Genomic DNA, 23,314 nt, shown 5'->3' with positions numbered 1-23,314 from the left:
TTTTAATCAATCAAAACATCTTATTCTGTTTATTAAGAAATGATTCAGTACTTTTCAATCATGGATTCACATTACAGGTACACAAAATATCACAAAATATAAAATATTCCAACATACTATTAGTGCTAAAACCAGACTACCATGATTTATTGTTTCACTGTGGACTGAGTTCTGCCTAAATGCTGCACGTTTGTGTGAATGTATGAAGGGTTGTATATGAATGCATATGTATGGTATACAGAGCATCAGTCCAGGCTGTGTTAAAGGATTCCTGATGGTTCATGGCTCCGGTTTCTCGCTGACATGCAGTAGGAACAGACCCACTGATCACTGTGCACAAAACAAAACACATAAGGATGAATAAAAATACACATGGACGATTAGAAACACACAGGCTGTTGTAACAGTGTTGTCAACTTTGTTGAGGTGACTAGAGTGAGATTCTCAGGTGGCTGGAGTGAGATTATCAATTTTGCATGCACAAGAGAAAATCTTATGCTCCAGCTTTTTCAAGGCCCTCCTTGCTTCGGTCAAAATCACATCACTTTGTTTCCACTCCACACTGCTGACACTGTCCTGAGCTAATGACAAAAAAGGCAGAGCTGTGGGAGATACACCGTCTTCTCAACAAGCTAGAACAATGGCCAATCGGATGTCTTTACGTTCAGCATTGATGCTAGGACTGTACAAATAGTGAGGCCACTGAGTGGCCAAGCCAATTTTAGAGTTTCCAAAGGTCATAAACCTATATGATTCAGAATTTTGGCTCAAAAATGACTGATCAATGAAGCCTATTCCATTTCTTCAAGTTTGCTCCAGGTTTATACACATAAATGATACTACCCTATCAAGGACACAGTCGGCTTACAATTGGCCTCTACTTGTGAATCATTAAAAAAAGTTCACCTTTTCTATATAAAAGTGCTCCTTCATTCAAGTACCATTGGTCAGACTGTGAATCTGAAAGAAAGGCTGTGAAAATGAAGACCAAAGAGCCTCCTGAGGACGTTTTAAGACATTAAGAGGATAGGAAAAGACTAGAAAATAACACCTAATTCTCCGTGAGTGAAAGAAACTTCACCTTTCAGCAGGACAATGATCCTGAACACAAGGCCAAAGCAAAACAGCAGTGGTTGAACAACAAAAAACACTCTCTCTTACCCCAGTGTGTCGTCCTGTAGGGGCGGGTTGTGGCAGTGATGATGAAAAGCTCGTGGACATTCATCACAACACACCAGGTCACCATCAGAGTTACAGATGAAGCACTGGTCATCATTTTTCTGATCCAACTGAGGTTAATACACACACACACACACACAATTCATTAAATGTGGAAAAAAGCTCAGTCTTATTGTATTAGACTGCAATAAAAAAAACAAAAAGTAAACATGGACAATAACAAACACTCTGTTCCAAAACTGGAGAATTGAAAAACATGAATCTAAAAGAAAATCCTAATTTGATCATTTGTAGTATTTTTTACTGTAAACAATTCTCAGTAAGTTTCTCTAGAACAAAGTATTTCATATCAAACCACTCTGAATGACCTTGTTTACATCTTAATGGTTTAAATAAACAGAAATTTTGAATTCCAAGATCAGTGGAATTCCACTTTAAGGCTTCTATGATGTTTGTAATTGTGGGGGCAGACTGAAGGTGGTGCTCTGATGAGTGGACACTGCCAAAGTGATATCAGATTTCTCTCTGGTTAGTGGTGTGTGTGTGAACAGGGCAGCTAGAGGCTGAGAGTGTTGCCGTGGGGACCGGGCTGAATTGGACGTACCAGGTTTTCTCCACTGCAGCTGGAACACACACAGTTGACTGCATGAGGTTCTAACACCCTATTCTAGAAAGAAGGAAACAACAAAATAAGACATACACAGACATAAACCAAAGAACTGAATCTACTGCTCTTTGTCTCTTTACTCTTTCTCACACACACACACACACGGGGAGAACATACAAACTCCTTACTGGAAGGACCCCGGTTGCCCGGCCAGGGAACTGAACCCAGACCCTTCTTGATGTGACGCATACTCTTTCTTACTCTTTTCTAAATAGCTAAAACACTAGGTGGATGAAGTAGAAAAGAAAGCTTTTGCACTTCAAAATGCATTGGTTTACCTTTTTGAGATAATTTGTACTTATTTGAAAATATTTTAAGATTCATTAGATAATTTAATTAAAGATTATCAGACTCCACTATCCAAAGTAAAATAAAATCTATAAAAGATACTACAATGTTATTTTCAAAGTTTCTCTCTGATTTGGATGTCTATTTCAATGACTTTTTAACTTTAAAGTAATCGTCTGGTGAAAAATCTAATTTACACAATCTTCCACATACTTGCTTAAACTACGTCTACATTAGAGTAGTGCAGGCTTGCTGATGCGGTTAGGGACACAGCATGGCTTACTGTTCAGCTATAAAACTGAACAAAACTGAACAAAACTTCACAGCGTAGCTATACACAGCCATTTTAGACCACTGGTGCTGTGCTGAATTCTGATTCCCCTTAGACTCCGAGATCACATTAGCGATTTCTGCTCTTTTTATTCATGAATAGCTGTTAACATTGAATTTATAAACAGAAACAATAGAAAATGAGAATGGAATCTAGTGTTCATACGTCCATATGACTCTGAGAAGTCTGAATTTCATTGCAACATATACATAAAAAATTTTTATTGGATTTTTTGCTGAACCACTCCTTTAACATCTGGTATCATCTAGGGCAGCAACGAATAGCTGACAGTGTTGATTGTTGAAAAAAAAAGTTTTCATTATTGTTTATTTAAGCTGTATTATTTACGCTCTTTAATACTCTATAACGTCCACATGATACACAAGGTCATTCTGATTTGTAATACCCAACATGAACTATAGGGGGCTTCTGTTGTTTTATTGCGCCATAACAGAAGGAATCTCTTGTAGAACAGACAGATCTGTGATGAATGGTGGCGTCGTGAGAGGGCAAAATAAATGCATAATGGCTCGATCAGTCTAAAAATTCAGGTATAGTTGTAAGCTGCAGCCCTGGAAAGATCACAGAACCAAAATGCTGCTCTTTACCATTATCAGAGTTCCCAGAGGCTCTCCATGGCTAGTGATGTCTCGTCTCCAGTTTCCACCATTCATGTTCAGATTCAGGAACTGCTGGGGGGTCAGCCAGGAATCCTCTGTTCTGATGCATTTACCACACCTCTCTGAGACACAGACATTTGAATCACACCAAAACATTCTTGAAGGTGAACAGCATTACATAGTATTTTCTACTATTTGTTCTACTATTTCCTTTAAAGTGCTAATCAGTTAATTAAAGAGAAACTGGCAAAAAGAAAAACTTAACCATCACTACTGTCTGTTGTAAACATGCTTACTCACATCCTACAGTGGTGCTGCAGTCTTCTCTAAAAAGACATTTTTCACTTTAAAAGGTAGGAAGACCCCCTTCCAATGATATATCTTGAAGGTGGAGGAATATTTGAAAAACTACTGCTTAGTGGTGAATTTTTGGGGGATCGGATTATTCAAACAACAGAAATGACTCTTCAGATGAGGACAACAAGCTAAAAGCTACATGAGGTAGCTAGCTACCTGGGTATGGCTCCTATTCTCTGGCTGAAAGGGCAAATTTCAACCATGAATGAAGACAGAATCTGTATTTTCTTCACAATTTTGTTAAACGATAGAGTTAAGAGTTCTACTTATGCTACCTTGGTTGTATTTCTTAGCTTATAGCTCCGTTGTAAGATAGCAGTCAGGATTTGTTGACACCGCTGGGATTCCCAATGTTTGTGTAATGCACAGTATTTACATAAATCAAGCTGGGTATTGTAGTGAGAGAACACAGATGAATGAAAACATGAAAATAATATAAAATTGTGAACTCAAACCAGTAAGACTGTGAGATACAACTCTGTGCCACAGAATACCATGAATAACATGAATAATAACAAATTGAAAGCTAGTTTTAGGTCAGAAAACCCCTTTAACAAGGCAGTAGAATAATAGTGTGTGTTGCAGAAGGAAAGGCATTTCAGCATTATGTTTTGTTTATGGGCTATACAGTGCACTATACAGTAAGCATTAACACAGCACAATCAGTAAACACTGCTCTAGATAGTAATTACAAAACAGTCACTCAACTCTTAAAGTTCTAGTTTATATTGAGTCTATGTTGATGTGCATTGATATTAAAAGCAAGGGTTTAATTGTAGACACAAACTTACACACACCTGTAGCAAAGCGACTTTTATGTAGAATTCCTCTCCCTGCAGAACACGTGACTGGAAAAGTTTCACCTTGGAACTGTGTCATATCAGCATACTCTTCATCATCCCCGTCATCATCACTACTGCTGTAGTCTGAGCTGGACTCTACAAGGAGGCAAGCAAAAGAAGACACTGAATATACAAGAAAATAATTTCAGCTAAACAAAACCCACATTTATATACACAGCATTAAGTCTCATGACTCAAACATGCATATTTTTATGATTGTGACATAAAATGATACTGGCCAGGACTAAAATGCCACAATAGCAAATCTCAATATTTGAATAATTATCTATTCAAATGCACAGTGATACCAGAATGATATCAGGGTTAGCAGATAATCTGTAACCCTACAGAAATATTTTTTTTTCTCACATTCTCCATTTCTCAGTAAAGTTAATTCCAGTCAATTTAGTCCCAATTTACATATTTTATGCATGTTTATGCATCAGCATTATCAGATATGTACATGAAAAATATCTGATATCAGCACTGGCCCATAATTCCCTTCTCAAGTAAATCCCTACAAATATAAATTCTTTTTCTTCTGATTTCTATTATTAAACTCCATCGTATAGTCCCATGGGTTTTGTTTAACGTCAGAAAAGTGCTTTAGTACAGTTGTAAATAAAGTACATTTCATAGTTTTGATCCCCGCTCCTCATGTGTCTCTTTCAACAACAGTCTCTGTAGCAGGAATCACGTCCGAGGCAGATACATCTCAGAAACCCATGTTTTTTTTTTTTTTGAGTTTTACATCTTGTTGGAGTCTTAGCAAACGCTCAGCAGCTTTGCTAATTGATACCGCACTGTGCACTGAAACTAAACGCAGGCAGTGATGTACATGGGTAGGACAATATGGTCTCTATACAGTCTATTTTACAGAGACTATTTAAAAAAAATCACTAAATTAAAATTAAATTAATAAAAAATTCAAGTTGTATGCATCAAAATTAAATCAGACAGAGCAAAGTCGGCATTTACAGACTTAGCAAATGACATTGGTAGCAAATGTCAACTTTTTCGTCTATGTGTCTCCACCCCTATTGGGTAAGGGGTTGTGATTGTGTTTGTGAAAATGGGCTAAAATTGTACACTGTATGCCTGGCTGACAGGAATCTGCCAAGGAGAAATGTTGAATTTGAACAGCAACTTTGCATCCGACTGTCACAGAGTCAGTACCACTTCACTGTGTGAGCAGACCCTTGTTCGCAGCCAGCTTGAGTTGTGTGTTGATTAGCATGGCAGCGTAAACTAGGCTTCTGTCACATGGTATCAGGTGGTATCAGATGTTGGTGTTGGGCCCTTTCATATAAGTAAGAGTAAAGAGCACAGTATCGGGCTGATAACTGATACCAGTACTAGTATTAATGCATCCCTAATAAAGGATCATATAAAATGAGTTGTATTGACTTAATTCAAAGTAAATAATAAAGACACTAACCTGTAACATGTCTCGTACTCCCGCTGGGTGTGAACAGCTCTCTCCTGCACTGGTGGTTAAAATGACAAAACAGGTGTTAACAACTTGTTCCAAACTTAAAGTAAACAAATGAATAGTAATAACGACCATACTGTGATATTTTTTGCCAGATACAGATTAAATCTAGCCTAAATCACACATTTGCCCAATCTCCTTTTCAGCTATGTCATTTAGTTATCATGTGACCTTAACAATCAGTCCAGTAATTTAGTGACCTTTACAGACATTATGTACCCATTATTGTTGTTACAGTAATTCCATTGACTTTTACAGTCGTTATGTGACCATTATAATCGTTACAGTCATTCCAGTGACCGTTACAGTCATTAAGTGACCATTATAATCGTTAGTTACTCCAGTGACCTTTACAGTCATTTATGTGACCATTATGATCAGTACAGTCATTCCAGTGACTTTTACAGTCATTATGTAACCATTATAATCATTAGTCATTCCAGGGACCTTTACAGTCATTAAGTGACCTTTATGGATATATGAGTGTAAAGATTAGTCATTCCAGTCACTGTTCCATTCCAATGCATCTTTAATCTTTACTGTCATTATGGCAACCTTTACAGTCATTCCAGTCACTATTAGTCCATCATTATTCTTTATCGACATTATGGTGACCTTTAGAGTCATTAAGTGACCATTATAATTGTTACAGCCATTCCAGTGACCGTTACAGTCATTATGTGACCTTTATAGATGTATCATTGTAAAGATTATTAGTTGTTCCAGTCCAGTCTGTTAGTTCATTATTAGTCTTTACAGTCATACCAGTCCTTGTTAGTCCATTATAACTCTTTATTGTCATTATGGTGACCTTTAAGGTCATTCTGTTTCCTTTATAGATTTAGAGACTGTAGTACCTCTGCATCCTGTATCTTCCTCAGTTTGAATGATGGAGATGAAAGAAAGCCTTCCTACAAAGCAAAAGTTAAAGAAGAGCAGTAAGATGTCTACCATGATGTCACAACATTTTTAGTATTTCCTGCTCCCAAAAACAACCTGATGCAATTATGGTAATATTAGATAATCCATAATTGCATAAGGAAGGTGAAAGTCAAAGGACAAAGGACAAGTGAAAAAAGGGCTTTTTTTTTACTGGAGTTATTAATAAAATATACTGAGAAAATTGAACTAACATCTGTGCAAGACCTGGTAGACCACCAAAAATCAGATAAACAGTACTTTTTGTCCATCCTTCAACTGTGAGAAGACCTCAACACCATGGGTCTGAAAGGATGTGTAGCTGTCAAGAAGACATTACTGAGAAAAGGAAACAGACAAACAATAAGAAAATCTGCAAATCAAAGAGAGAAGCCACTGGTGTCCTCAGAACAATGGACTGACCATCCCAGACAGACCTCAACATCACTGAATGTATTTGGGATAACTCAGATCGTGAGAAGCAGAAATGCAACCACTTTCTAAGACTGAACTTTTTGGACCACCCCAGAGTCCAGACCTCAACATTACTGATCAGCAGTGGTGGGAACAAGTCACTAAGTTGCAAGTAACAAGTAAGTCTCAGGTCTTGACACTCAAGTCCAGAGTCAAGTCCCAAGTCAAGATAGTCAAGTCTCAATTCAAGTCCCGAATCAGTAAGAGCCTCAAGTCTCAAGAGTCTCAAGTCGAGTCCTAATCTTCAAGTCCTAAACAAGTCAGTATGAATTCTTCAGCTAATTTAAGGCCACAACACTGCATAATGGTAACAGTACTACAGACTTTAACTACAGCATGTTAGTAGTGTGTGGCTGTATAGATAATCACACTCTTAAAAAGGTTCTTCAAGGGTTCTTTAGTAAAGAAAATAGTTCTAAAAAGAACCATGAACTCTCAAAGAACCCTTTACATTATTAAAGCGGTCTTTGCATTGTAAAAGGGTTCTTAAGAATGTTCTGTAGATGGTTCTATATAGAACCTTTAATAAAGGGTTCTATAGAGCACACAAAAATGTCAAGCTTGTAACAATAGGAGAAACCTTCTGAGTGCTTTGTAGAACACTTTTCAAAAAGATTCGATACAGAACCATCTACAGAACAATCTGCATCAATCTGAAGAACCCTTTCATGAAGCAAAGAACCCTTTATTCATGCAAAGGGCTCTTTGAGTGTTCAGGGTTCTTTTCTCGAAGTCCGAATCACTGGTGTTCAAGTCAAAGTCGAGCTGCAAAGTCTCGATTTTCTGAAGTCGAATCTAAAGTCATCAAATTTGTCCACACCTCTGCTTAATCAGTGTTTGGAACTATTTGGATTGTGAGAAGCAGAAAATGCAACCAACTTCTAAGACTGAACTTTAGAGGTGTGAAAAATATCCCTACAGATTCCTTTGAAAAAATTAAAAACTGAAAGCGAGTCTCCTGAAAAGAATGAAGGCTTTAATAAAAAAAAGATGGACACACTAAATACTGCAACGTCTGATATTATACTTAGTTTTTGAGGCTTCTGTGATTTTCTCTTAAATTATATGTTTTCCGCTTTTTTCCTGATTTTGACTGTAAATTAAACAAATGAAAGGTCTCTGGCTTTTGCACAGTACTGTAGAGAATTATGAGTATTACATAGATTTTTCAAAGATTTATAGATTCTGTACCTGTCCTTCATTTCTTTGCACTTACTGACTGAATGTGCAGTTTTTCAGTGATGCAAAGGTCTCACATGTCATGGCTATTTACCTGTATAAAGGTTTGTAGAGGAAGGTGTTGATAAAGGATGCTAGTTTTCCACTTCTTGTGTTTCTCCATTCCTGCAAACTTTTCAAATTGCGAGGGGGTGAACCACTGACTTTGAGAGAGGATGCATGGCTCACCTGCAGAATAGGGGGGGATGATTGTAGTAGTTACTTAAAAGTTTGAACATCCCAGAGTGCAGCACTAATATAATAGGTTGTATATGTAAACAACATCATTAAACAAAATAACAGCAATGATATAAACAATGATTCTTCTTCTTCTTTGTCCAGCTATAATCATGCAGCTACATTTAAGCCACCACTATGAAAACTAAGGAATCACTAAACCACGTTTAAACACTTGATCTATTTAACTGCACCTGGCCTGCTCCTGGGCCGTCACTACTTGTGGGCCACAAGTCAGTGCTGAATGTGGCCTAGGTTAAAACCATATTAACATCACTATCTAGGATTGTATCTATTGTGCCTCTTTGGTCATATTAAAAATCACTACTTCACATTTTCCCCCTAATTAAAAACAGAAACAACTAAAGAAATAAAGAAATTTGCAAATAAATTAGAAATGTTCATTTTTATTAGTCAGCAGAGTTTTTGTCCACTAGAGAGCGACACAACACTATAGTAAGCTACTCTAGCGTGTGCCGTGCTGTGCTGTGCTCCGCTTTCTTCTATTTAAGTGGCTAAAGGAGGTTTTTCTTGCAAGGCAATACAATACGCACACAGGTACCAAAAAGCAGCAACTAATATGAAGCATGGGCATAGGGTTGAATCTTGCCCTGCCTTGATTGAAGGTTAGTTAGATAATGAACTGCTCCTTTTCCTGTTCTGAGTACTTAAATTCCTGTAAAAAGAGGTTTTGAGTTATGCTAATGCATTGTGTGCTATGGATGAGCCTGGAAAGTGATTTATGCAAACAGTAAGCCCTTAAAGGCTGTGTGTTACAGTTATTTACATAGTAAAATCACTGCACTTGGTCTTAGTTTATTTCTTTTTATAAAGTGGCAAAAATTTCACTATGACAAAACAGGGCACTGACTGATAAATAATTTAATATATTTTTAAGAATAATCACAAAAAATAAACAAAATAACAGTAAAAAATATATGATGCATTGCATTATGGGTTCCACCATATTGATAGTGTTCGTTCTTTGTTTATATGCTACAAATACTCACACACACTGTTTTTAATGGTTTTAAGTAGGCTGTTCATGCTCAAAAGTAAACCAAATGAAAAGGAAGTATATCTTAACCAACTCCAGAGGGATGCCAAATAATGATATAATGATAAAATTAGCTTTATTGGCAGTATGGATTAATACAAACTCCCAAACAACGAGTGGCATTTTTTAATTGTTGGATAACAGGACACTTTTCCACTTCGCCTCAGTCCATGTTAAATGAGCTTGGGCCCAGAGAAGGTGGCAGCATTTCTGGATCCTGTTTATGTATGTTTAGAGTTTTAATTTGCATTTGTGGATGCAGCAATGAACTGTGTTCACAGACAGTGGTTTTCATAAGTGTTTCTGAGCCCATGCAGTGATTTACACTGCAGAATCATGTCTGTTTTTAATGCAGTGCCCAAAGATCACAGCCAGCCAGTATTGGTTTTCTCTGGATTCTCTGAAACGTATTATGTACCGTAAATGATGAAATTAAGTTCTTTGCTATATTATGTTGAAAAACATTATTCTTGAATTGTTGCACTTTTTGCCTGCACTGACTTTTACAGAGTGGTGAACTCCTCCTGATCTTAACTTCTTTACTTCTGAAACATTCAGCCTCTCTGGACTGCTCTTTTCATACCCAATTATTTTACTGACCTGTTGCCAATTGACCACCAGGTGTTTTTTTAGCAATGCACAACTTTACCAGCCTTTGTTTTCCTTGTCTCAACTTTTTGAAATGTGTTGCTAGCATCAAATTCAAAATGGGCAAATATTTTTCAGAAACAATAAAATTTATTTATTTAACATGTTGTCTTTGTACTATTTTCACCTATACTGTCACACACATCATTGTATTCTGTTTCTATTTACATTTTGCACATTGTCCCAAACAGGATTGCACTGTTCCTCAAACTGCAACCTTTCTGCAAGCCTGCAGAAAAGGAGACTAGTGTGCTGGGGGGGTGTGGCTTCAAAGCCAAAGCATGTTGGTTTTTGAATAGCCTCTCATTTTTTCAACTTATACTCTCCAAACCCAGTGATTAATGTAATCAAACATGATAGAACTTACTGTTGTTGAACCTCTCCTTATACAGCTCGCCTTTTATACCTCCACATGTGACTGTAAGCAGCTGATTGTTCCTGATTTTTTCCCCCAGTAAATTGTTCAAAGAGGGGCCTGAAATAAATGTGCATAGTTCCAGGTTTATGTCAAGAGAAAATAGAAGTGTAGATAAACCTAGTTTCAACTGCTATGGACCTCTAGGATTTGTGTTTAGTTTTTCCTTTGATGAGGAAATATCAGCTGAAAAAGGAAGGAAACATCCCATGTTCCTTTTACCATTTGTCCAGTGTGAAAATGACTAATCCTGCAATTTTGGGCCTTAAAGTGACACAGTACTGTGCAAAGGCCAGAGACCAACCTTCACTTATTTAAATTATAGTCAAAACAGCCATTAAGTTAATTTTGCAGGAGATATTACTGAAGAGAATACATATAAGATAATCCACTTGCATAAGCAAGATGCAAGTCAAAGAAAAATAAAAGGAAAAAAACAGTGTAAGACCTGTTGGCCACCAGAACTGACCCCACTTAAACAGCACTTAAAGGTTTCATCTTTGAGAGAGAGGAGAAAATCAAGCTCCACTTTTACTTCAGATCTGAAAAAAGGTGTTTCTGTCCATAAAAGTAACAAGTGGATGCACTGAATCCTAAAAACTGTGATATTATATTTTGGCGTTGAGTGTTAAATGTTATATGTTATAATGTGTTTTCTGTTAAATAAATGAAGGGTGGTCTCTGGCTTTGTCACAGCTCTGTATTTTGGCCAAAAAAGTAAATTTTACACAGTTTACCTCAAATATAGTCAATCAGCCAGCACGTTTTCTGTCTGAGGTTTGCTTTTTAGTTTTGTAATGGAAGTTTATAGCCACTAATTAGCTTCATGCAAACTGCATTCATTAATACTCACATAATTATCTCAAAGCATGTTTTATAAATTATCTCAAATAGACTTGCTTGTATGGTTTTTGACAATGGAAGACATTCTGTTATCTATAAGTGTTTATCTAAAAAAACTACAGGTGACACTTTATTAACAAACACTTAACAGACTCTCAGTAACATGTCATAAACATATGAGGGTTAGGATTAGGTTTTGAGTTGAGGTTAAGGTTAGGGTTAGGATTAGGTTTTGGGTAATGTTTGGTAAGGTTAGGGTTAACAATATATCTACTTAATGTAAGTAATGTATCACCAGTGCATCTTCTAGATATTTACTTCAATGTATCCAGATGCTTCACTACTGCCACTCCACTGATATGTTGTTGATGTGTTACTGATAACCTGTTAAGAGTTTATCCATCATCTACAAAGGACCACTCCAAATAAAGTGTTACCAAACTACATCACTATAGTTTTGTCCATTTTATAGATAACAGTGTGTCATACAATGTCAGAAACCACATAAGCCAGTCTGTTTGAAATTAGTTACATATTTTTATTGAAACAACTTGTCATGGTTTGCAGCTCTAGCTATATAGCTCCAGTATAAAACTATAGAATCAAACTTCAGACATCAAACATGTCTTGGCTGAGCTACATTTGGAATAAACTGAAAATTGTGAAGATTTGGTTTTTTTCACCATTTTTAACTGTTCATACTGCTGGACTTTAAACTGGGATTTGCCCTGAATTCCTGGTCAGCGTTGACTTACTGCTTGCAGGCCTGTTGGTGGGCGTCTTCTGATAAGAAGTGAGGACGGGGGACGGCCGAAGTTGACCATTCTTCTTGCAGCTCCTGGCCAACATCTTCCTCACTCTCTCTTGACTTCTCATCTTCTTTTGCTACTTTTCACTCAGCCAGTCAGAATCAAGAGTCAAAATCTCTGTTTCTGTGTCTTAGTCTTCAACCATCTTTAGCACTTTCCTGAAAAGTAAAGATTATATCCGCAATGCAGACGAGTTACATTTTAACCTGAATATTAACACTGTATTCATAACTGACTGGAATTATGAAGTTATTATGATATACAGTACTGTACAAAGGTCAGAAACCCACTTTAATTAATTTACAGTCAAATTGGCCATTAAGTATTCACTATTAAAGAGGAATTCCAATGACTTCTCAAAATTTCTTCAAAATGCAGACACTAAGATTTAAACAAAGTCATTCAGAGTGTTTTGATGTGAAATTACAGAGAAACCTATACTGACTCTGATTTCATTTGTTTACTATCCAAAACCACCAGTGGCCCTATATTTGTCTTCTGAGTTTTATATGTAATGTTGATGATGTTAAACAGTGGTAAATCTGAAAAAATAAGTTTTCTTTGGGGTCTATTTTGCTTCACAACACCCTGCATCTGCTCTTCCGCCACAAATACATTTAATATGTTTTAGACCAAAAGCTTCTCAAAACTATCATCAAAACAGTGTCAGGCACACAAACATGCATACATGTACACAAAACCACAAGTGTGAACTTTGTTACAGGCTGTCAGTGACTCGTTTGGGAGCTGTTTTTGTTAGGAGGTCACAGCTGAAACTGTTTGGTTTTAAGATTGGAAGGATGGCAGCAGTGCACAAAAATAAAGAGTGGACAAATTAAATACTGACAGATTAATATTATACTTAGTGTTCGTGGCTTTTGTGTAATTTTCTGTAAAATACACGTTTGCTGCTGTTTTTTCTGACACTGAAAAATGAATCACTTGATGGCTGTTTTGACTGTAAGTCAAATCAACGAAAGGGGCTCTGAGGCTAATATAATATCAGGGTGAACCGTGACTGTTAGAGCTAGGCCTTTAGATTGGGCCATAAACGTCAAAACTTTGTCAAAAACAAGCAAAAAAAAATCTCTAAGATAATGTTAATTTCTGCTAAGACCTCTATGGGATTCAAGTAGTATGTTAGCACTAAGCTAACAGCAAGCCTGTTCTAGTTTAAACACAGGCTTGAAATTTGTAAAGGACATTCCATGTTTTATTTGAAGCTTCTGACAGACATATTAACATATGTTTATCTTCAACTGCGGCCACTGTGGCCACTACCACTGGTTAGGCTACCATTAGTACCTGCAGTCAGTGACATGTTGAGGACTTCCAGACAGCTTACAGTAACATTTTTGCCTTACATAATTGGTTCCACACATTGCAAATCCAAATGTGATTGTTCAATTCTTCTTTCTCTTCCTGACTATCTTAGTGATTAATCTGACGCCTTTAGGCCTTCAGCCCTTCAGTCCAGCTCCTGAAGCCCTACCCAATGGTAGACCTCACTTGGCTATATCTTCCTGGGTATCTCGGAACAAGAAAATTCTGACTGGATAACTTTCCGTTAGGTGTTTTAAGAATTTAACCCTGGCTCCCGAGTGGCGCAACCGTCTAAGCGTTGGCCCTATCACGCGAGTTCGATCCCTGGTGATGCTACAGCCATCCGTAGCCGGGAGTCCAAGAGAGCACAGTTGGCCTCGCTCCCTCTGGGTGGGTAGGATGGCCCCTCCTTCTCCCCCCATCACTCAGCGCGATGCTAGTCAGCGCATGCGTCTGTTAGCTGACGTAACAGACCTGGCGGTTGACGCTTTCCTTCGAGCGCGTTCGGCTGTCCAGTGACGTTGCGTGAGCGGCAGCTCGAAAAGAAGCGGTGGTTTGCTTCACAGGTCTCGGAGGAAGCCTGTGTTAGCCTTCACCCTCCTAGCGTTGATAACATCGTGTGATTGGGGGAGTCCTAACTAGCGGGTGGAATTGGAGACGACTAAATTGGGGAGAAAAATCGGGTAAAAAAAAAAAAAAAGAATTTAACCCTTTTGTTTCCACCAAAAAAGAAGACTAAAGAATCAAACTTTGGACACCAAACATGTTTTGGCTGACTAATTAAGTTTGGGGGGAGGGGAAAACTGTGTAATTTTTTAAATGAACTGTTCCTAAAAACACTGTTGGGCTGAAAGAGTACATTAGTTTGGAAAAGAAAACTGTCAAATCATTATTTAGGCAAAGCCTGCACTTCATATCAAGGAAGCCACTTTGATGAAAAGTGTTGCAGCTAAAGTTGCCCAAAGTATTAGCAAAAAGCTATTTATGTCCATGAAGCCTTTGCAGGGATTTTTATTACTTAATTGAAACGGAGCAAAAGAAACAGAAATGTCTCAAAATTTTAAGAAGAAGTGTATCAATCCAAACCAACAACTGACAAACAACTCCTCTGAATGATGTGTGTCTCAGTAAACCGGTTTAATCATTTTGGTTCTGTTGTGATTTTGAGAGACAGTTGGCCAGACAGATTCAGTAGGTCATGTAACCTGTCACAATTATTCACACTGGTGGTGATAGGAACCAGACGGCTGAAGCATTTAATGTCTCAAAATCTCCCTCACAAAAAGTTATTACATGTAATGGTTTTAAATACACTGCCTGACGCCTGAGATAGTTTTAAGATAAGCTTTTGGCCTAAAATGCATTACTTAAAAGTCTATTCATGGTGGAGATGTACATGAAGGGTGTTTTAAGGCAAAATAGTACCTAAAAAAAACCTTGCCACAAATTTGCCATCATCAGCATTACATATAAAACTCAGAAGACACAAGTAGCTTCACTGGTTGTTTAATAAAATTGCTATGGTTCCTATCACCACCACTGTAAAGACTATCTGAGTTTGTATGTTTCTCTACAACGAACCATTTTCACATCAAACTACTCTGAATGTCTTTGTTTACATCTCAACCATTGAATTATGCAGAAACTTAAAAAAAAAGTGTAGAATTCCCCACTGCTGGGATAGGCTCCAGCTCGCCCCGCGACCCAGAAGGATAAACGGATTAGAAAATGTGTGTGTGTGTGTGTGTGTGTGTGTGGAATTCCCCTTTAAGTCTAAGCCTGAACTACAGTATTGTAGTGCTAGAGTTGTAGTGTCATAATAGAGTCTCCAAATTCCAGCAGATGGTTTGTTTTTATCCATAAACGCAAATTTTTGATTAGAAATAATTAGTTAATACACTCTTACTGGTTCTTCAAGGGTTCTTTAGTAAAGACAATGAATCTATATAGACCCAAAGCACCCTTTGCAAGCTCAAAAGGTCCTCTGCATGGTGAAATGGGTCTTCAGACTGATGAATGTGTTGTTTATATAGCACTAAACAGGGTTCTGCTACTGTTACGATGTCAAGCTTGTAACAATACAACCCCTTTTTTGGCTCTTAGAATCATAATCAAAAAAGGTTTTCACCATGCAAAGAACGGTTCTCTGTGTGTTCATGGTCCTATATAGAACCAGGAGGCCTCATTCGACAACGATTCTTAAGAAAAAAGATCTTCTTAAAACCGACTTACGCCGTTTTCACGAAGATTCTGACATTCGCCACTTATTGTTTACTTATTTGGGCTTTGTTCTTAGGTAAGAACAGAATCGAGACCCACTCAAGAGCACACAGTTCTGCGCTTTAAAAACACGTCATGAACTTGATGTAGGCTTTATATTAGGACCTTTCTCAAGAATAAATTTAAGAAAAAACGACATTGGCGAATGTAGCCCCTGCAGCTACACCAACTGCCTGCTCTGAGCTGAAAACTCAGCAGCTTTGATCCCGCCAATACTGCACTTGAACTTCCGGTGTTTGTCAAAGAAATTTCGAAAAAAAAAAACTGAAAGACTGGCGACGCAGAAAGAAAATAAGGATCAGATACAGATATAATGTGAAAGATCTGCTCACCTTGTGTAACAGTCCAGTATGTCTCTCTGTTATACTCATTAACAGACATGCAGACGCACACACACACTTAGCTGATAAAAGCTGCAGTGACGCTCAGATAAAACATGGAGGAGGAGTTTTGTACTGCTTTTCTTCCCTGTGTGATCTCTCTCCTCCTATGTGCTGACTTTTTTATATCTGTTTCAGTTTCTCTCTACGCCTTTTCCATGTGGGTGGAGTTTCTGTGGCTGAAGGCAAAACAACTTGCACCCGAAACTACTGGGTGCAAGTTAGTCACACAGCTGTCTACACTGCTAACAATTGTATTTTCACAAGTGAAATCATCTCAAATCTAGTTGTTATGTCTAATATACCTCATTTTCAGATTGCTGTGAGAATATTATGAGATTATTTGGACATTTTTACTTTTATAATATTATTAAGTGAAACACTTGTTTTACATATTTCTTTACAGTGGTGGTGACAGGAGACAGGGTCACAATGTCTAAAACTAAAACAGTCAATTTATTATTTATCCAAAACCACCAGTGAGACTACACACATCTTCTGAGTTACTATATGTAATGTTGATAACGGTGAAATACTGGTAAATCTGAAAAAATACATTTTCTTTTGGTACTGTTTTGCCTAACAACACCTTGCATGTACCGCTCTGCCATAAATTGATTTTAGAAGTTACATTTACCACAAAAAGCTTCTCCCAAAACTATCATAAAACACTGTCTCGGGCATCAGGCTGCATATTTGTAGCCATTTCATGTAATACCTTTCTGAGAGGGAGGTTTTAGAGGCATTAAACTCTTCAGACATCCAGTTCCTATCACCACCAACGTGAACAGTACTGACTCAGTAAGTTTTTTTAGAACACAATATTACAAAAACACACAATATTACACCAAACCACTCTGAATGACTTTGTTTATATCTTAGCCACTTAATTATGCAGAATGTTTTAAAAATCAGTGGAATTCCCCTTTAAACCACTTTAAAGACATGTAAAGGGTATTAAGTCTGCAGAAAACATACTTAGAATGAATATGGTTATTGAAAGTTACTGTTTTTAACCTTACCCTTAGAATTTCATCACTTTTGTAGGCATTTTTAAGACTTTTTAAGATTTTGGTCTGTCTCTGATGTTGATTGACCGTAGCACTGACCCTGATGGACTGTGTGGCCTGGCGAGTGAATGATGTATGAGTTTACGAAGTAGATTGAATTCTTGTACTTTAAAAATGTGATGAAAATTCTGTTTTCACTAATAGGAGCCCTTTAAGTCTCAGCACATTATGTTATTTTAAAGAAAACAAATAGGCGAAGCCACTCAATATTCTTAAAGTATTTCCTGGTGTCCTACAGTTATGTGTGTAGATGTGTTTTTGGCCTGAGATGTCACTGGGAAAATACCAGGAAGGGGGCTATTCTGTTTCTAGTACACACTGTCATATGAATATTGGTAACAAACCTGAGACAAGACAGAACAGAGCCTGTACGGTTTCTGTGTGAGTCAGTGTCTCTTAAAGTAGAAGCGTGTTAGAATATTAGAGTGGAGAGTCACAGGCGGCCTCTGTTTGCTGCGTGTAAAGACATAACTGCCTCAAGCTCTGGGGGATCTGATGCACTGAGACCAGGACAACGTATTTTATTACAGAAGTGCAGTCTAGTCTGAAGTAGTGGGTAGACTGTGAGCAGCTGTTAGCAAGACTAGCCAAGGTAGCACATAGAAACACAGCAAAAACAGATATTATTCAGTATTTAGAGGGAAGTTTAGTCTGGGGTCTTATTTTTACAAATTTCTCAAAAAGTCAATTTTGAAGATGTAAACAAAGTCGTTCAGGGTGGTTTAATGTGAAATGCTCCATTCTAGAGAAACTTACTGAGTCAGAATTGTTCACAGTAGTGGTGATAGGAACCAGATGTCTGAACAGTTTATGCTTCTACAAGCTACATCATAAAAAGTTATTGTATTAAATGGTTATAAATATGCTGTGTGATGCCTGAGACATTGTTCTATCATAGTTTTGAGATAACATTTAGCGCTACAATGTAACTTTTAAAATCTATTAATGACTATTTAATGAATTCTGTTTAAAGTCTTAAGGCTTCATAATTAAATCATTGAGATGCTTTCTAGAGAAACTTGTCGAGTCAGAATTGTTCACAGTTGTAGTGATATGAACCAAAACTCTTAAGCATTTAATGTTTTGAAACTCTCCCTCACAAAAAGCTAAAGATATATGCTCATTTTGAATTTGATGCCAGCAACATGATTCAAAAAAGTTGGGAAAGAGAGTCTTTCATAAGTAAAAATGGGGAGGGGTTCACCACTCTGTGAAAGACTGTGTGGGCAAATAGTGCAACAATTCAAGGATAACGTTTCTCAACATAAAATAGCAAAGAACTTCATTTAATCATCTACAGTACATAACATCATTAAAAGACTGAGAGAATCTGGAGAAATCTCTGTATGCAAGGAACAAGAGTGAAAACCAATATTGGCAGGCCATGAACTTCAGGCCCTCAGACAGCACTGCATTAAAATCAGACATGATTCTGTAGTGGAAATCACTGCATGGGCTCAGGAACACTTACGAAAACCACTGTCTGTGAACACAGTTTGTCGCTGCATCCACAAATGCAAGTTAAAACTCTACCATGTAAAGAAGAAACCGTACATAAACAGGATCCAGAAAAACCTTCGCCTTCTCTGGGCCCAAGCTCATTTAAGATGGACTGAGGCGAAGTGGAAAAGTGTCCCGTGGTTCGGCGAATCAAAATTTTAAATTCTTTTTGGTATTCATGGACACCGCGTCCTTTGGGATAAAGAGGAGAGGCACCATCCGGCTTGTTAACAGTGCACAGTTTAAAAGCCAACATCCGTGATAGTATCTGGGGGCATTAGTTCACATGGCATGGGTGACTAGCACATCTGTGAAGGCACCAATAATGCTGAACAATATTTACGGGTTTGGAGCAACATACGCTGCAACATTTTTTTCAGGGAAGGCCTTACTTATTTCAGCAAGACAATGTAAAACCACATTCTGCATGTATTACAACAGCATGGCTCTGTAGTAAAAGAGTCCAGGTGCTAAACTGTCCTGCCTGCAGTCCATATCTGTCAAACATTGAAAACATTTGGCGCATTATGAAATGAAAAATACGACAAAGGAGACCCATTGAATCCAATATCAAGCAAGAATGAGAAAACATTTCACTTTCAAAACTACAGCAACTGGTCTCTTCAGTCCCCAAACGCTTACAGAGTTTTGTTAATAGAAGAGGTGATGCAACACAATGGTAAACATGACCCTCTTCCAACTTTTTTTAAATGCTGCTGACATCAAATTCAGTCCCAACTTTTTTGGGAACAGGTTTGTGCATCTCAGTGATTGAATTATTCATACATTTTGAAAAATCAGTGGAATTCCCTTTTAAGGTTTTGTGTTTAGTTTTTCAGCTGTTCTAAATTTGAGTTAATTCAATACTTTCGGTCAAAGTTTAACATTCGGTGATCTTAACAGCCAAATGTATTTACTTTTTTAAATGAGTATATAAAAATTCTGGTGTTTTTATGGTGGGTGTATGACAAGAATGGAAGCTGTAATAAAGGCAAAGGATGGACACAAAATATGATATTTGATTTAGTTGTTGAGGCTTCTGTGTATTTTTCTGTTAAATGTGTTTCCTGTTTTGTTCCATATACTGAAAATCTAAAAACCTGTACTTAAAGGCTGAATTTGGCACAGTACTGTACATTATTCAGGTTTCTCTTTCACACTCCTGCACAAATATACACACCTTCACCTAATGCAAATATTTATTCATGTTTAATCCCAGTCACAGTACTAAGCCTGAGTGAAGGAGGAGCTTATATACATATATTTCATATACAATGAATTACAGACTACTCAGCAAAATGTATTTCAAGAATTCAATAAATGCTAAATTAATATATAGTACTAATATATAATATATAGTACTTAATATATAAACTAATTTTTTTGAAGTTATTTGCCTTGAGGTTTCACAACAACTTCATAGTGTCCTACTAATTATTTGAAAGCTTTGAAGTTGACTAGTATAGCAGTATCATTTTACACATTTACCTGCAACCTGTCATGCCTTGTACAAACTCACAGACTGAAATGGACTGCATTTCCCAAGCACCCTTGGGAGATCACGTGACTAGGAACTTCCCTTCGGAATCGGAGGCCGACGTGGACTCCATTACCCAAGAGACACATGGGGGTCATGTGACTCCCGACACATTCTCACACACCTGTCAGAGATCTCAGTCTCCTGAGCACTAACTGGATCCACCTGTGTGCCTAAATCATGTGTTTAGCTAGAGCAGTATATAAGCCCGGGCTTTGGTGAGTATCAGTGTGAGGTTATGCTTCCCTGAGAACATACTGAGCGTTATTTCTGATTGCATGATTTGTTTTTGACCTTTGCTTTGTTTTTGACTCTGCTTTTTGCCTGTTCCCTTTTGTATTGCTGCCTGGTATTTTGGATCTGTGTTTTGACTATTTCTGCCTGCCTTTTTGACCTCGTCTTTTGTCTTGCCCTATTGTTTTGTTCGCCTTGTGATATGATCACTTTCGTGATCTTTTTGCACTTCTTGGTTTTGACCCACGCCTGCGTTTTGACTACGTTTTTGCCTAGTGTTAATAAAACCCATCTTGTCAGTTTTATCTGCATGCGTCTGGATTCTGCTGAATGGTTACACAACCAGATTAGGTTTATATTATTGAAAACAGTGATTCCAAATGTTTTAAGGCTAGTGTACCTGTGTGTAACTAAAAAGGCAATTTTAAATCTTTAAACAAGACGTATAATAAATAAATAAGACAAATTGATGCAAATCTTTTAAATAAACATTTTATTGTAAGACATGATGAAACCAACCGTACATCTGAAATATAATGAAATGGGGCACCTGAAAACCACTGAGTGGCCGGAAGGGAAGTTTGGGGTGCAGCATATCCACATGCCACAAAATAATAATAAAAGAAAATCAAAAAACAAAACAAAAATAACCTCTGGAATATATAAAGTAAGAAATGTACAGTATATCTGTCCAAACCAGCTTCACATTCACAACAAATCATCAAAAGTCTACCCGTTTAGGAAATCTACTCATTTATCGTCCCACGACATACACTGTCTTTATCAGTTCAACCTAAAAAGAAGTGGCAACAGCTAAATTAACTAGTTTTATTAAAACTAAACAAATCATTTGAATGAACAACTGTTTTAATCAAAGTATTTTTTTTCTTTTAGTTGAATAAAACTAGTTAGCTTAGTTATTACTTGTTATTACATGAAATCATTTTTTTTAGGTTGAACTGACAAACCATTTTTTACAGTCTATAGCTCATCCTTAAACTGCAGCCAATACATAGTGATACAGTAAAACCCTCCTATGTTAATTGATATAGCTTTATATACGAAGTTCAGTTTCACTTTATTGTGTTTGCCACCTGCTTCTGTAGAAGTATGTATTAAAATATAGTGGTTTTAGTGGGGCAAGATGATTGGTTGGTGGGGCACTGCCCCACTAAACGATCCCTTGGCATCAACAACTATTTCAGCAACAAACTGCTTTACAATTGGCTTTACAAATTAAAGTGTTTTTAATATTATGACTCTTAATTGGTTAATACCAAAACTAACCAATATGTTTTTGAAAAGCTTTTTGTCAAACCACATGCAGAACATGACAGTATTTTCATACCACAAACATTGATGTTTATCAATAAAATATTAGCTTATATTATTAATAACCACAGAATCTGTATGCAAATGTGCCATTCATTTAATTTTGCATGTAGTTCTGTTTATTACTGAAAATGCTACTGATTTTATAACATGTTCTGTATGTAAGGAAGTATCACCCTGTAAAATTTCCTTTTTTCTTTACTGTATCACACATAAAATCTGTTCTCTGTTCTCCACTGAATGAGCCCATTAAGAAACCATGTATGGCTTTAGTGCTTAATACTTCTTGTCCAATCAAATGAGGGTTCCTGATTGAGGAGAGATGCTAGTGGATGTCAAAGATGGTTTGGAACTCCTTCTCAAACACATCTTCCAGCCTGGATCCCAACGAGCCCAGTTAACGACCGCGTTCTATGGTTCCAATTTTGCGTGGTTGCCTGAAGCCTGTAGTGAAACTGTAGCAAAAAGTTTCGCTATAGCTACACAAAAAATTGTAGGCGCTACAGCTGTTAGCTACATTTCATAAAACTGTAGTGGCTACAGCTACTAGTGTTAGAAATTCAGCAAGAAGAGTCAGGAGACTGGAGCTTCGGCATTGACTGGAGTTTATTTCCACATACAGAGTATGGGTACAGCGTGGTTGATCAACAGTCAATCAGCAGTATCAGGAGTCTAGTCTTATTCACGTGCATGCAGACAATCATAGCTTGGTCATCAGTGTGTCACCAGTCTAGTCTGGTCACCAGTCTGATCAGCAGTCCAGTCTGGTCAGTACTCCAGTCTGATGAATACATGGTCTGACATGGTAGAGATGCTGGGGGTCGGGGGAGGAAGCAAAGAGGGAGGGGAAGTAGGTGACAATCAAAAGGTTGGGGAAGAACGGGAAGGGGGAAGGGGGTCTGGGGTCAGGGGACACACCAGGGGTAAGGTGCGGTTGTTCTCACCTCAGGGGGAACAATACAGATAAAACTTGAAAAGGCACACAACTATAAGACAATACAGCTGACATAACAAAAAGACAACATAGGTTACAGCATAGAAGAAAGCAAATAAAGACCTATACTTTCTCTCACTAGCTACATTTGCAATGCAGACGTTGTGACACCTGGTTACTTTCACCACCACTGTAAAGAAATCAGAGTCATATATTTATGAATTATATAGAAATTATAGAAATTTTGAAGAATAGCTAGAAGCCCTTTAAGCGTGCACATGCATGAGACCAGATGCACAATATCAGAACTGAGTCTCTAAATTCCAGGA

At 37.4% G+C, this 23,314-nt stretch overlaps 1 protein-coding gene across 1 annotated transcript; it reads right to left on the bottom strand.

Annotated features, from left to right (window-relative positions):
- On the bottom strand, window positions 1-16,499 carry LOC118803675 (nuclear body protein SP140-like protein). Its single transcript, XM_036564140.1, has 11 exons — window positions 16,331-16,499; window positions 12,342-12,553; window positions 10,696-10,803; window positions 8,442-8,575; window positions 6,634-6,687; window positions 5,723-5,771; window positions 4,240-4,380; window positions 3,074-3,207; window positions 1,784-1,846; window positions 1,162-1,289; window positions 1-330 (listed from the first exon to the last, which is right to left on the bottom strand). Exons 2-11 carry the CDS (start codon window positions 12,460-12,462, stop codon window positions 261-263), a joined length of 1,002 nt encoding a protein of 333 aa, XP_036420033.1. The 5' UTR covers window positions 12,463-12,553; window positions 16,331-16,499; the 3' UTR covers window positions 1-260.
- Between the last annotated feature and the right edge of the window lie 6,815 nt (window positions 16,500-23,314).

This window comes from Colossoma macropomum, unplaced genomic scaffold (genome assembly GCF_904425465.1).
Source record: "Colossoma macropomum unplaced genomic scaffold, Colossoma_macropomum, whole genome shotgun sequence".
NCBI lineage: Eukaryota > Metazoa > Chordata > Actinopteri > Characiformes > Serrasalmidae > Colossoma > Colossoma macropomum.
This window is presented reverse-complemented; position numbering and strand designations above follow the sequence as displayed.